General features: G+C 34.2%; 1 protein-coding gene across 4 annotated transcripts in view; it reads left to right on the forward strand.

Annotated features, from left to right (window-relative positions):
• SOS1 (SOS Ras/Rac guanine nucleotide exchange factor 1) overlaps positions 1 to 16,380 on the forward strand; it is a 129,490-nt gene that overhangs the window by 47,018 nt on the left and 66,092 nt on the right. For 3 of the 4 annotated variants that reach the window (XM_043918184.1, XM_043918185.1, XM_043918187.1), the window contains exons 2-5: positions 6,351 to 6,476; positions 11,751 to 11,882; positions 13,944 to 14,108; positions 15,595 to 15,804. In XM_043918184.1, coding sequence (XP_043774119.1) covers positions 6,351 to 6,476; positions 11,751 to 11,882; positions 13,944 to 14,108; positions 15,595 to 15,804 — 633 coding nt within the window. The remainder of the gene's footprint in view (positions 1 to 6,350; positions 6,477 to 11,750; positions 11,883 to 13,943; positions 14,109 to 15,594; positions 15,805 to 16,380) is intronic. The other variant, XM_043918188.1, reaches the window with a different exon arrangement.

The raw sequence follows: 16,380 nt of genomic DNA on the forward strand, positions 1-16,380 counted from the left end.
TTAATGGCAGAGCTCTGATTTATTAATGACTACATAGTTGTATTAGTTGACCGGGGTGACCATAACAAAGTACCATACCCGGGGTAGCTTAAACAACAGAAATGTATTTTATTATAATTCTGGAGGCTTGAAGTCCAAGATCCAGGTGTTAACAGAGTGGATTTCTTCTGAGGTGTCTCTTCTTGGCTTGTGGAAGGTTGTCTTCTCCTTGTATCTTCACATGGTCTTCCTTCTGTGTGTATCTGTATCTAAACTTCCTCTTCTTATAAGACCACTAGTCATATTGGATTAGGCCCACCCTAATAAAGACCCAGCTTCCAAGTATAGTCACGTTCTGTAGTAGGAATTAGGACTCCTGGTATGAATTTTTACGGGACACAATTAAGCCCATAACAGTAATATTGCATACTTTATTCAAATATTCTCTTACTGATGGATGTTTGCTTTCCAGTTTTTGCCACTGTGAACAGTGTTGAAATAAAATCCTTTTATATATATTCTTTTATTTGGTTAAGATAAATCCCCAGGGGTGTGTTTGCTGGGCTATAGAATTTATTTTTAGTTTTGATAGTGGTTGCTGGATTACTTTTCAAAAAGCTGTTATCAGCATTTCTGCCAGCAAGGTAATAGAATAATCTTTTCTGAACATTCCTGTCAACAATAGGTGCTATTGATCATTTAATTTTTGCTAGTAAAATATTCTTTAATTCACATTTCTCTTGATTCTGTTGCATTTGAGGAACATTTCATATATTTGTATAGGGAAAATTTTAAATGAAAAACTTCAGTGAGATTGTAAAAAGTTATTTTAAGAAGAAAAACTCAAACTACCATCCAGGTATGTTGCCAGTTCCCACTTAATAATGAATTGAGTTTCAAAAGTTGATTTGTCAATGATTGTGATTTGAAAGGCACTCTCATGGAAAGGCAGTGATAGGAACAGTGATTGTCAACTTACCTATAAAGCATGTAGTGCAGATAGGATACGGACCTGGCTTTATTGGAGGAAAGATACTAATAATAATGGTATTTCTGAATTAACCACCAGTTATGTGCTTATGGGAGGTTCATTAGTTGTATGTAGGTAGACTTATTTCATGTACATTGGATAATAATGCACATTCAATTCATAGGAAAGCTTAGATATACTTAAAGACTGTTGCATATACTTTAGTTACAGTAACTAAAGTACAAATATATATTTGTGTATTTATTTATTTATACAGAAAAGGTTCCACTGCCAGATTTTATGAGAGCCTTCAGAAGCTATCTACAGCTGATACTCACTAAAGGTTTGTGTGTGAGATCAGTTACACTATGCATCACATATTTATCTATGTGTGGGGGGTGGCATTAAAAGAATAAAAAAATTCTTTTATTTATTTATGTATACTTGATGTCTCATTTCAGTAGATTGGGGTTCAAAATAAGATACTGTTTTTATTTTTATTTTTTTCATTTATTTTTATTAGTTGGAGGCTAATTACTTTACAACATTGTAGTGGTTTTTGCCATACATTGACATGAATCAGCCATGGATTTACATGTGTTCCCCATCCTGATCCCCCCTCTCACCTCCCTCTCCATCCAGTCCCTCTGGGTCTTCCCAGTGAACCAGCCCTAAGCACTTGTCTCATGCATCCAACCTGGGCTGGTGAAGATCCTGTTTTTAAAAAATAAAAGCAAATGGCTGGATCCCTCTTATTAAAATATAAGCTCAGTGAGAGCAATTTTGTGTATCTTAGTCGCTGTTGATCTCTGACATTTAAAATAGCATCTTATACACAGTAGACTTTCAGTAAAAATTTTCTGAATGAGTCCCAGTTTAGGGGGAGAAAGAACGTTTTTCTTCATTCTTTTAATGCCCCCTCCACACACTGATAAATATGCATATTGTAAGTACTCTCTCACACACACCTTTAGTGAATATCAATTGTAGATAGCTTCTGAAGGCTGTCATAAAATTTGGCAGTGTAACATTTTCTGTATAGTCTTGGATCATTTGAGTACCATTTAGATTCATTTGAGTACCATTTAGATGGAATGGAACAACACTTTAGCTGTAACTGCTATCTCATGGAAGAGAAGTTTTGTTTTGTTTTTTTTATCCTATCTGTATAGGAAATGCTACTTCTGCCTGCTCATTAAAGAAATCTCTTTTAACAGCATCTTCTTTGAAATAATAAAAAGCAAACTCTGTATTTCAGGAATTGGTGCTCTGCTTATCTTTAAACATTTATCATTGCCCTTGTTTTTCAGTCAGAGGTTTTTGAAGTATTGTTTCATTTTTAAGGAATAAAAATAATTTATTAGTCTCTGTGTAAATAAACTTTATGATCCTAATTTGACAGATTTAAGATGTGATAAAGGTTAATCTCTAGAAATTTAGATGAACAGTTCACATCATGCATTATTTTCTATTTAAGCCTAATCCTTTGTTTGATTTATTTACCTGATAGGTTTTATTTGACTCTTAGTAACCATCAGTGGGAAGATCCCCTGGAGAAGGGAAAGGCTACCCACTACACTATTCTGGCCTGGAGAATTTCATGAACTGCATAGTCCATGGAGTCGCAAAGAGTCAGACACCGGACACGACTGAGCAACTTTCAGTTCAATTCAGTTCAACCATCAGTGAATAAAACCATTTGAATTTTAATTTCTAAGATTTCATGTATCATATAATGAGTCAAACTTAATATTTTAACTATATGTGACTGAATTACAAGCAGTATCATGGTTGGGGTGTTTTTTTTTTTAACATATTAGCATTTCAACACAGTAATTAAATACAGTTGAATTGATTCTACATAGTAAATGTTGATTTTAGTTCTGACTGCCTTTATGTTGAATGATTTCTGCTTTAAAGTTTTATGCTCCTGAAATCAACCATACTCTGTAGCCTTCACTACCACCCCTTTTCACTCTTAATTCTGAGAAAAAGATATTTTTTTACTTTTACACCTATAACACAGAGGCTTTGAGTGTTCCCTGAATGTCAGAGGTTTAGTGTGAAAAACAAAGAGAAAATGATTCTGTAAGTAGATAAACAAGGCCTTGCCTAATGGGAGCTTCAGTAGAGGAAATTTACAAGGGAACAAGTAATTATAATTCAGTAGGACAAACCCAGTAACAAAAATGTGATACCTAGTACAAGGAATAGCACAGAGCAGAGTATAAGACCCATAGATCAGGGGCAATTTTTGATCTGTGTATCCAGGCTGGTATTTAATAGGTTCAATAAATCAGTTAAATGAACGAGATTATTACTGCCTTAGAAAGAGACAAGAAGCAAAGAAATCTTCCCAAATGAGATGAGATCTGGGTTTTGAAATCAAATAGGTAGACAAAAGGGCAAGAGAATGAATGATGGCCGTGGATAACAGTGTGAGTGAAAACTGCATGCCATGTTTCACACACTGCAGATAGTATGAATTGCTTCAGCATAAAGTGTAACCCGAAGAGCCGCTAAAGATGGAGCTGTATTAATGAAGAATTACATAATTTCCAAGGGGCTCCTTGAAAAACAGCATTTTAAAAAATGTAATCTGACCGATTTACATTTTCTTGAACACTTTCTAAAATGTGTTTTGAGGTACCTAAATCACTTTTTCAAAGGGCTTGGGTGTTTTTTAAAATTAATTAGAATTATTGTTGATTAAATATTTTAATCTTAATATTTCTTACCTCTAGCAATTTAGATTTATGTCAGATTTTTAGTATATTTATAATATTACATAATACATGGGATCCTTTGTGTAATCAAAGATCATTTTACCCATTTTGAATGGGTAAGATGATTTTACCTGTTCAGATCATAAGATTCATAGTGCTGCATTTACATTTATGGTATGCTGGTGTTACTTAAAGTATGACCACGTACTCAAAGCCAAGTTTTATATAGAAACCCACTATATAAATAGATACATTTCATGGACATTCTATTCCTTATGCTGATGGAGCTACTAGACACTCCCCATAGGCCTCCAAGGTTTGACAGTCTATGGTTTAGTGGAAAGAGCTTTGCCTTAGATACCAGGAGGCCCAGGTTCAGCATTGCTAGTTAGCTACGAGGTTGTGGGTGTCTCCTTTTTATCATCTGTTAAATAGAAGGACTGTGTGAAATAACATCTGTAGTCCCTTTTACTTCTAAAATTCTGTGGTTTTATAAATGTGTAGCTATATTTTATGTGATGCTGGATCCTTGAATAGGAATGTAACCCCAATTATAGTGACTTTTCCAGGACTATCTTAGTGAAACTAGGGCCTGTCTATGTTGTTTTTCATTTGTGAGATATAGTTCTATGTGTAAGATAGTTTTTCTTGTTCAACTTTTATAATAAGTTCCTCTCCCCATCCCCCATGTCATAGTAGAGATTTTGGTAGGATAGGTGCAGATATCTAGCCCAGAATTTGGTGTATGGGTCTAAAACTGAGGAGAAAAATCAGATTTGGAGTCATCAGTCCATGGGGTTGCAAAGAGCCAGACATGACTGAATGACTAACACTTGAACTTTCCATGTAGGTGATAAAAGTTTGGAAGTAGATGAGATTAGTTAGGGGAAAGAACAGAAGGAGGGAGCAGACAGATAAGGATGGACTCCACATTTGAGGGCTGAAGGAAAATATGTAACTCTATAAGAAACAAATGGAAAAAGAAACAGAAATAAAAGAAGCAGATGAGATAGTGTGTCACTGATAAGAAGAGAGAGTTTAAAAAATGAAAAATCGAGCCCCCCCTCCCTACCATCACCAAAAAAATCCTGTCATAATGTTAGGGTGCACTGTTCAAGAAAGATAAGGCAACCTTGAAGGTAAAGGGTGTCTACAAAAACAGTTTAAACCAATGAGGGCATGCAGTTCTGTGTATAAAAGTAAAAGTGTTGTCAAAAGTTCCGTTTGTGTTTTGTTTTAAAAAAAGGTTTTTAAAGTCATGCTTAGTGTTGAAGAGGAATCCATTTACAAAGTTTGTTTTGGCTGGTGAATAGAAAGCTGAAAAACATCTGGGTTCTGGTCTGTACTCCATCCATTATTTTAACTGCACAAGCATTCAGTCATCTAATAGAGTGGGAGATCTGTAAACAGATCAGTTGTTGTCAGGTTGGTAACTGCTATACCAAAGATGACAAAAAGTTCTTGGGCAAATGATTTATGCCTCGGGGGACTCAGTTTCTTTACCTGTAAAATAATAATCAATTATTATTCATAGTTGATGTAGCACCCTTCACACAGCATTGTCGTAATGTTATTTGCTTCTAAAATATTTTTCTTTAAAAAGTATAAGTGCATATATATGTTTGTATACATATCTGTGTACTTAATATATGTTAAAAAATTCATTATATGGTACTCTTGATAAAAAAAAAAAAATCTGTCCATACTCTGAGTCTGTCAAGCCCTCAGCTAATGAAGTGTATGTAGTAAGACAGACCATACTAAATGCTCTTGGTTGGTGAGTACTGTCTGCTTTAATCCAGTGAGAGTTCTACCATCCTCTGAAGAGTTGAGCGTTTTTGAAACATGTATTGTTTGTCTTCTGAATTTTATTTTGCTGCCATTTTTAAAAGTAGGGAGTGGTTTTGATCCATAATGAGTGACAAAGGGATGCAAGCAAAGACTGCCTTGCTGGTTATGAAAATTTAAGTTTTACAAAGAGTGGTGGCTGAGATGCCTTCAAAGAAATGGTTGAGGAAAATGAAGGTAAAGATTGCTGGGCATTTATGAATAAGTGACCACCAAATTATCTTCCTGAAGCATGGACAGTCTCTCATTGTCAAAAGTGCCCATTTTGTGTCCTTTGAATACAGGGTGACTTTGTATTCAAGACATTTATTAGCTTGTGTTATGTGCCCTGTACAGTGCTAGTTGCTGGAGTTATTTTGATGAAAAAAAATAAGATATAGGCCTCTTGAGTGTTATGATTTGGCAGGAAAGATAGAGTTAAACAAGGGACACGTAGGAGGTAGATTTTGCCCAAGCACTGTATTGAGCCAGTGTTCTACCTACCACTGGTTCTTAACAGAATCCATGTAAACTGCATCGTGTATCTCTGGCTCAGCCTCTCCCTCCCTCTCAGTATTCCCACACTCTAGGATAGGCGTGGTTTAAGAAAAAAATTTTGAAATTTTGTAATTAAGTATCTGAATCTCTAGAAACATGTCAATAAGCATGTATGGTGCATGTGACTAGAAAAAAGGTTAAGAATTTCAGGCTAGGGTAATAACATTCAAATCTGTATTTGCAAGCCAGACTGTGTTCTTGAATACAAACCCCACACTTGAAAAAATTATTTGCTTTGTTTATTTAATCAGATTAAACAAACCTTTATTTTAATTTCTTTTTGTTTATAGGTTCAGGGGCAAGTTCATCCAACTCTTGAGTCTAGTGATGATGCTCTTCAGTATGTTGAAGAATTAATTTTGCAACTATTAAATATGCTATGCCAAGCTCAACCCCGAAGTGCTTCAGATGTGGAGGTATGATCAGTTTTGCCTTATATCTAATATGTGTGTTTATTGTAATATCAATGAAGAGGGGAGATGTTTGCTTTTCAGTTCCACACAATGTCTATATGGTATTTTTAAAATGATGACTAGATTTCTTTTAACTTGGTATTGAGTGTCTGCTAGCTTATATATGTTTTTGCATCAAAGTATTCCATTATTTGCTTTTAATCTAAAGTCAACTTTTATTGACCTCTAAATACTACTTCTTGATGCTAGAATGACAGATATACCTTTAACAGTGGAATATGTCCAAGTGTTTTTTTTTCTTGTTGTTGTTTTTTAAAGTCAGCGATCATTTCAAAAGCATTTCAGCCAATCCTTTGATCTTCAGTGCTCTGTGTATTTTTAGATAGGAAGTGAACCCCTCCCCACCAATTGGAAGGGAGGGAAACATCAAAAATCTAGGAAGGAAGATGTCACAAAGATGACATGGCTCCTGTCTTTTTATGGCTTGTAGATTAGTGCAGATACAGGTAGATGTATGGGCAATAACATAATGTGATGTCCTGTGAGTAAAGGGTATGTGAGAAACCATAAAAAAAAAACAAAAAGCAAACTAATAATACAGACTTTGGGGCTTAAGGTTGGATTCTCAGAAGAAGAGCCACCTAAATTGAGTTCTTAAGGAGTCAAGTTTGAGAAGAGAAGAAAGAATGTTTGAAGTACCAACTATAGAAAATGGGAGGTAGAGCTGGAAATACAAAAGGAGTTTTCTGGCAATGATGTAAGGTCATTTGACTTTGAAGACCTTGAATGTATAGTGTACAGATCTTTGCATTTTTGTGACATTTCTTTTGTGGTACTTGTGTGGGCTCAAAAAAGACAGCTGAGTTGAATGGTATTTCACCATGGCTATACAATGACAGAACAGTAGGGCAAGAGGATTGTGGAAATTAGCAGTAGTTGTGCTTTACAACCTTTTTCAGGACACAACACACTAGAATGTAATAATGATTTTGTGGCACACAATGACTGGGGAGGAGGTGTATCTCTGTGTACCCCCGCTCTGTTTTCCTGAGGCAGTTAGGGATTTATACATGGTTATATCCAATAGGAAGCTCAGCTGAAAAGAGCATCAGAGAATCAAATTGGATAAGGGGAAAAAAAAGAAATTTAATAACAGTTGATTTTTGAGTGCTTGCTATAATATCATATTGCTCTAAACACTTCTATGTTTATATTTCATTTAAAGTTTTTAATAACCCCATGAAGATGGTACTGTTTTTCCTGTATGAGAGTATAAAGTACAGAATATAAATTCTTATTCACTACCAAATCCCCAGCACCTAGAATGATGTCTGGCGCTGAGAAGGCACTCGGGAAATATAGGTTGAATGAATTAATGTGGAAACTGGAGCATAGAGAGGCTAAGTAAGTTGCCCATGGTTATAGCTAGTAAGTAGTGAAGCCAAGACGCTAAATCAGAAAGTCTAAACTTTAGGGCATACATTCCAGTAAACGCTTCTGTAAGTTAGGAGAGGGGCAGGTAGATTGGAAGAACATGGAGGAACAGGGATTTCCCAATAAGATCAGAGAGCTGATAACACTAGAATACCTGATGGAAATAGAAGAATACATTGGGATCAGAGACAAAGTTGCTAGGATTTACGATTCTTAAGGTAACATAGTTGCAAAAGCAGGATGTCATAGATTAACTGACCAGAGGTGAGTGGGTTTTTATCTGGACTTTCTGTCCTCATTCATTGATCTATATTTCTGTTTTTGTGGCAGTACCATTATTGTTTGGATGACTGTAACTATGTAGTATAGTCTGAAGTCAGGGAGACTGATTCCTCCAGATTTGTTTTTCTTTCTCAAGATTGCTTTGACTATTTGAGATCTTTTGTATTTCCATACAAATTAAAACTTTTTTTTTTGTTCTAGTTCTGTGAAAAATGGCATTGGTAATTTGACAGGGATTGCACTGAATTCTGTAGATTGCCTTGGGTTGTATGGTGTTTTGACAGTATTGATTCTTCTGATCCAAGAACATGGAATATCTTTCCATCTGTTTGTGTCCTCTTTGACTTCTCTGATCAGCGTCTTACAGTTTTCAAAATAACAGGCTTTTTTCCTCCTTCGATAGGTTTATTCCTAGGTATTTTATTCTTTCTGATGCAATGATAAATGGGTTGTTTCCTTAATTGTTATGTCTGATCTTTTGTCATTAGTGTATAGAAATGCAACAGCTTTCTGTGTATTAAGTTTGTACCCTGCAACTTTACCGAATTCATTGATGAACTGTAGTAGTTTTCTCGTAGCATCTTTAGGATTTTCTGTGTATAGTATGATGTCATTGCCAGTGACAATACTTTTTTTCCAGTTTGGATCCCTTTTATTTCTTTTTCCTTCATCTTAGATTTTCTTTTTACCCTGTGAACTATATCCTTAAAATTTAAAAGTTGGCTTTCTGTTTCCTTTCATTTTTTTTTCTTCAACTTTTTTTCCTTTTCCTTCATTCCTAAAGAATCTTTGTAGTTTCTAATAAGTTTGTCACTCACAATTAGATTTCCAAAGTGATTTCTCATTATTTTCTACCTTTCTAGGCAGAAAAAAAAAAAATTCTCCTCCACATTCTAAGCCTTTATTAATAGCACTTTAAAATGCCTCTGGGTCTGAATATTTGCACTCAAGTGCGGGTATAGGAATTTTCATAGAGCCTAGAGTGTTTGTATTGGAATTAATCTTCAAGATTATCTATCTAGACACCTTTATTATGTAAAGGAAAAGACAGGCTCTGCTAATAAGAGACAGAGCTGAATTGTGAACCTAGCTCTTTATATTTTAGTTTTCCCAAGGCCATTAAATGTCAGTCAAAGTGGAGAGTCTCAAATTTAAAGCCAAACTGTTAATCTTGAAAGTGGCAGAGTAATAGCCTTTAATTCATGGATCTTTTATTGACCATTTCTCCTTGGGCTTCTTTACCTTAAATTATATAAGATAATTGTAAAAAGAAATTTTACTTTGCTCTAGAATTAAAATTAAATTTTCCACTACAAGAGATAAAGTATTTCTTCCAGTCTGGCCTTTTTCACAATCAAGGCATCTTTTTACCCTATCAGTCTTTCCCATGATCTTTGGTAATACTTCTCAAATAAACAGTCCAGTAATATACTAATAAATAAGTTAAAAATGTTTTCTTCATCATTATTATTTTCCCTTTCTTGCCTTCTCTTTTATTATTCCTGACTTTCCTTCCCCTTCTTTCTCAAGACAGTAGATAAACTTGGAATTAGGTGGATAAGATTGAGGTGAGAAGGAATTGCTGTTGTGTTTTCTTTCTCTTCTACCTCAACCCCTTCCTACTGTTTGCCTCTGTAATTCTACCAATGGTTTTTTTTCAAAGATGTATGTTAAGTGTATTTAGAATTGGTAGGTTGAGTTCAGCTTCTGTTCTATTCCACAGCTTTCTACCACCACTATATACCAGTGCTTTTTAGACTCTCGGTCATCACCCCTTATGCCCAACTAAATTTTTATAAATGAATAGGAAAAATCAGTGCATTGCCTATAGTAAAAGAAAGTTTTAAGAAACTTTGTTTCAGTTTACTATGTGTGTGATTACAAGGGTGTGATGTAAAATGTATTAAAGAAAAAGTGATGTCGCTCAGTCGTGTCCAACTCTTTGCGACCCCATGGACAGTAGCCTGCACCAGGCTCCTCCGTCCATGGGATTTTTTAGGCAAGAGTACTGGAGTGGTTTGCCATGTCCTTCTCCAATGTATTAAGAATTTAATAAGAATTTATTATTTCTTACTATGCATTGAGCTTTGCCCACCCCCATGCCTGCCAGTGAGCTATAGGGTTATACTATTATAAGGTTTGTAATCATGGTTATACCTATACCTATTCAGTTAACCATGGGTTAAACCCATCAATATGAAATTTTTAATTGAGAATTATGGTAAAGTTAGTCTAAAATCTCTTAATCGTAATTTTTGGATTAGCAAGTGTATAATACTGACTTGGAAAAAAGGAAAAGAATTCTTGTTTTGAACGTTCCTTTCCACCCTTTTCCCCATTCCTTTATTATTCCTTTTTCACTTGCCAAACTCCCCCAGTATTTTGGGCCTTTGTATTGCCTTTATTATATAGGCTATAGTATCCTAGCAAATAGCTTTTCAACTAGATATTTGAAAATGTTTGTTAACTCCATTTTTAACTACAGTAATTTCTTTCATTAGAATTAAAATGATCACTTCTTATATTTGACAGCTGACTTTGCCTTGAACATAGATGAAGAGAAAATTTATTAAATTTGAGTGGGTTAAACTATTCTCAATTCATAAATTTGTTCATAACATGTCCTGGAATTACTGTGTCCTTTTTCCAACAGAATATCACATAGTGATCTCTTCAATAGCAATTGCTAGGACTTTCAATTTACATTTATTACAATTTTACCTAATAATTTTTACATATTACCCACTAAATATGGAACAATTCAAAATACGTGTTAAAATTATGTAATAGTGACCTCTACTGGTTGTAATTATGGTATCCTGAAAGTGGATTTTAGAAACTTCAGAGGTTGAAAGTGCCTTTTGTTTGAAATGAATTAGTTTACTAAAGTCGGGAAATTCAGCTTTTACATTAACATGAGTTCTTTAACTTTCAATGGAAATTCTAACCAGATGAGTGCTAGACATTAAAATGAAGTATCATTATGAAAATTAATGACCTGTGGAAGATGCAAACTCTAATGATAAAACTACAATGTACAAAAGTTGGCTGTTACTCATGTAAACCTTGATTTCCATGCTTTACAAATAGTTTTGAAATCAAGTACCTCTTTGCATGATGGATAAAGAAAAACAATTCTTAGAAATTTCAAGTGTAAAGTGGTATTTTAGATTATAATTGATGTTGAAAGAAAGGACAAATGAAAATTGAATTTTAGATATTTGCTTTTTGAACTTAGATCTTGTTCCTTGAAATTTTATGTAATAATGTTTTAAATAGCTTCTGCTCATTCTTATTACCAGCTTTATTATGGTGAAGTAGAAATTCAGAATATGATTTCCCCCAGTTAGTAGAAGGAGCGTTTAGACTCTTAATTGCCTAATTAAGAAACTAGTACTTTGGCAGTTATAGTTGTCTCTTAGTTTAGGTATGTTTGTAGTATAAATTATACCACATGTGAAACACCTGCTTTTGGTATTCTTTGATTTTAAAAGTAAATTATAAGTGAAGAACACTTTTTACTATATTTGTTGCTTAGTTGTTATTTTCCTATTTTCCAAGGAACGTGTTCAAAAAAGTTTCCCTCATCCAATTGATAAGTGGGCAATAGCTGATGCCCAATCGGCTATTGAAAAGAGGAAGCGAAGAAACCCTTTATCTCTCCCAGTAGAAAAAATCCATCCTTTGTTAAAGGTAAAGCTGAAATACTACCTTCTTGCCTCTTAAAAGCAAAATAAAACCCATGATTTTCAAGCACAAGGAATATATTTTATGATAATAGAGTCAACTGAAGAGCGACATTCTCTCATTTTAGTTTTTCAGGAGTTTATGTCATGGGGAGGGATAATATAATAGGAAAGTATATGTTCAGCAACATGATTTAAAGTAGTTTCATACCCACAGTAATCATCAAATTGAAAGGACTAAGAAAGTTATAATTGTGAATTTTGTTGATCTCAGATGTTACCAGAACCTCAAAGAGTTTGCAAAACTCCTTTTTCTATTGGCTAGACGTACCTGTCCCTATAAATCCTTCAGATTTTAATCCTTCATATCATTAGAAGTGTAGGGACCTCTGTGAGATTGCCATAGGGCCATGTGTCATCTTTGAACAAAAATTCCATAGAGATCACCTATACTATCTAGTCTTGCTGCGCTTAGTCACTCAGTCATGACCGACTCTTTGCAACCCCTTGGACTGTAGTGTGGCCCGCCAGGCTCCTTTGTCCATAGGGATTCTCCCAGCAAGAATATTGGAGTGGGTCACCATGCCCTCCTCCAGGGGATCTTCCCAACCCAGGGATCAAACCCAGGTCTCCCACATTGCAGGCAGATTCTTCACTGTCTGTGCTACCAGGGAAGCCCAAAACTACTGGAGTGGGTAGCCTATCCCTTCTCCGGGGCATCTTCCTGACCCAGGAATCAAACTGGGGTCTCCTGCGTTACGGATTTTCAACCTGCTGAGCTACCAGGGAAGCCCTACTATCTAGTCTTACTTGTCATTTATATTAGTCTAGTCAGTTAGTTGAATCCCTCCAGAACTAATAGAAAAAATAACTGCTGGAAACTTTAATAATGTTATTTTCATTTTATGACATTATTGATTAGCTCTCACATCAAAAATATGGGTATTAGAATAATTAAAACCTTAGTAATACTTCTGATGTCAATAATTTTTTACTATAAGCAAAATGCTAATACTTTTATACATCATGTCTAAGTTTTATTATTCAACAGGGTTAATTATTATCATCCCCACTTTGTAGATGAGGTAACTGAGCAGAAAGTGGTTAAGTAACTTTTTGTCCAAGTTCACAGGGCTCTAAGTGATAGTGTTAGGAAATTCAAGTCTGGCTGGACACTTGTATGATTAAGACTATCAAAAAGTTATGTTTTGTCCTTTATTGTTTGAACAGAAATATCTGCCTGTATCTTACTAACTGGTCTGAGGACGTTAAGTGCAACTTACACAAATTACTAAGCTATTAGTTGTTGCACTTCTTTATGATTCTCTCATAGTTGATTTATAATGTTATATTAGTGTCGGTGAACAACATAGTGAGTGTTTTTGTAGATTGTGCTCCATTTAAGGTTATTATAAAATACATAAATTTATTTTGAAGTTTTTTTCTTAATTGGATTGTTTAGAAAATAGAATCTATTTTCCTATGTGAATTGATCAGGCCCACAAAAGCCATACTCTCTTTGAAATCGGATAGTGGTACTATAATGCGCCCTTAATAACCACTGTTGTCCAGCAGGACACAACAGGAATTTTTTTTCCGTAGAAACAACTTAGATACCAGGAATGTACCACTAGGTTTTTAGGAAGTCCAGGTTCCTTTGGCTAGAAGGAAAAGAGGTATAAGGATAGTAGATATTCCCAGACACCAATTAAAGGAAAAGAAACTTGTTTGTCATTATTAATTTTGGGTATTCTGAATTAGATAACAATGAGCATTTTCCCCTCCCACAGACTTGGGCTTCCCTTCCTAGTTGAGGGATTATCTCTATAGTTATCTGTACTTCTTAAGTATTTTACGTGATCATAGGTAATTTTGCCTTACCTTTTCTTATCTTACATTTTCAAATAGCAATATGTATATTATTCATAGATGTACCACTTTATAATTAAATGTTGTTGATAATCACAGGCCTCAGAAAAAGTTAAGCTAAACTGTATACATTTAAAAAAATCAGTTTGTCAAATTTATAGTAAATAATTTTAAACGTGCTTTTCTTTTAATTTTTCAGGAGGTCCTAGGTTATAAAATTGACCACCAGGTTTCTGTTTACATAGTAGCAGTATTAGAATACATTTCTGCAGACATTTTAAAGCTGGTGGGGAATTATGTGCGAAATATACGGCATTATGAGATTACAAAACAAGATATTAAAGTGGCAATGTGTGCTGATAAGGTAAGATAATGATCTATATATTCTGTTCTTATATTTTTATTTGTGACTTACTGGGTGCTAACATACTACTCAGACAAAATAGAATTGTATATTGTCAGTTAGGTTATACTTTTAGTAATCTAGAGTGCTAAAATGTGTTTAAATATGTCATGTAGCTTTTCTTTTTTATATTGCTGCATGTAGGGTTAATAACAGTAATTCATCTCTTATTAGTGAACTTCTTAAGTTTTTATTTGGATTGGAAGAACTAGAAGATTATGGATTTATTTGAAAACAATTTTTGAAAATGTACAAATACTAAACTCTTGATAGTTTTCTTTCAGTGCCTAATTTTCTTTAGATAGTGCTAGTATGGCTTTACTGTGATAATGTAAGAGCAAACATTTATTGAAAGTTGAGCATGTATGTGACTTACCTCATTTGGTCCCTAAGATATCCCTCTAAAACAGATACTCTTATGTACATTTTATAAAAGGGAAACTGAAGTTCACAGAGATAAAGAAACTGGTTCAGAATTTTCTGAGAAGTTTCAAAGCCTAGACTTGAACTCCAGATCTAAGTCTAAGTAATTGCACTATACTACCTCAGTATTTTTATTTAATAAAAATGATCTTTCAGAAAAGAAAATATTTTCTAATAAAGTATTTTATCCCCTTTTTTCTGTTATTGATTTGAAATATTCTTTCTGATTACTGAATCCAGTTAAATATATTTTAGTATTTAGTGTTCTTTCAGAATGTGAAAATCACCTGACCTGAAGGATTTCAAATTTTTTATTTATTAATGAATAAGTATTTTAAAAGAGTAAATGAATATAAAATATTTGATACTTTTAAATGAATTGATAAATAAAATATTTCTGAGTATGTATGTAGCTCACAGAGAAGAGATGCAAGAGAAGTATAAAATAAGGCTGTAGATTTGATAAAAGGGTACTTATATTTGTGAAACAAGCAGAAAGTGATACAAGGTAAAATCTTATTTTATTGTTGTAGGGATAATGATGTAGAAGTTCACAGGAGGGAAAAGATGAGGTTTAGTAAGAGTAGTAGTAGTAGTAGACTTCTTGGGGAAAAAGTGAGACTTATTTTGATCAATCACCAAGAAACCTGGGAGTTATTCAAATATGAGTTATGTGAGGCTCTGGAATGAAATGGTGATGCCAGGGGTATGAAACAGAGGAAACGAACAGAAATCCAAGACAAGATATGGCAACAAATTAGCAGTAGTAGATTAACAAGAGAGACAGACAGATAGATACTAGTATTGACAGAGAACTGAGAGGAGGCAGCTTGTGATGCCTGATGTGAGATTCTGTCTCGGAGAAGCTGCCGAGGGAGCAGTAGCATTCTGTCCAAGGAGAGGTCACTGTGCGTCTGTTTACTGTCAGGCAAGAACTGTGTTCAAATAGCAGATTTTGTTTAACTTCAAATTTGACTATAGATTCATATTTTATTGTAGTTTTTTTATATTTCTGACTATGCAGGTATTGATGGATATGTTTCATCAAGATGTGGAAGATATAAATATATTATCTTTAACTGATGAAGAGCCTTCCACCTCAGGAGAGCAGACTTACTATGACTTGGTAAAAGCATTTATGGCAGAAATTCGACAATACATAAGGGAACTTAATTTAATTATAAAAGTTTTTAGAGAGCCCTTTGTCTCCAATTCAAAATTGTTTTCAGCTAATGTAAGTATCATTTGTGTGAATGTATATCATTACATGTGTTGTTAATTTTACATGACCACTCAAATTTGAATTTGTATAGTTCATGACTGCTAATTGGTCCATTTTTTAAAAGTTGTGGGGTTTAATTTATCATGACTGTGGTCACAAATAAAGTTGCTACAACAGTTTTAATTTATTTTTTAATTTTGAGGACAACTGCTTTATGATGTTATGTTGGTTTTTGCCACACAGCAGTACAGATCAGCCATAATTATACATATATCTGCTTCCTTTTGATCCTCTCTCCCCTCCCCCTGCTACAGCAGTTTTGATAAATTAAACACCAGAAATTAAAAGACAAAATCTAAGCTAGACTGATTATGTAACTATAAATGAATTCACAGAATCTTCCACAAATTCCAGAGAATAAAGCCTCTTGTTTAGGTGGAAGATTTCTGTGTTTGACTCATTTGCATTGAATGAACACTGCATCAGTGCTGCCTATATTGTTAGATGCCATACTTGGCAGTGGAGATTCAAAGATAAATCAAAAGCTATTTACTTTTCTCAAGTACAATCTAGTCAAGACAGAGATGT

Source organism: Cervus elaphus, chromosome 11 (assembly GCF_910594005.1).
Source record: "Cervus elaphus chromosome 11, mCerEla1.1, whole genome shotgun sequence".
Lineage (NCBI taxonomy): Eukaryota > Metazoa > Chordata > Mammalia > Artiodactyla > Cervidae > Cervus > Cervus elaphus.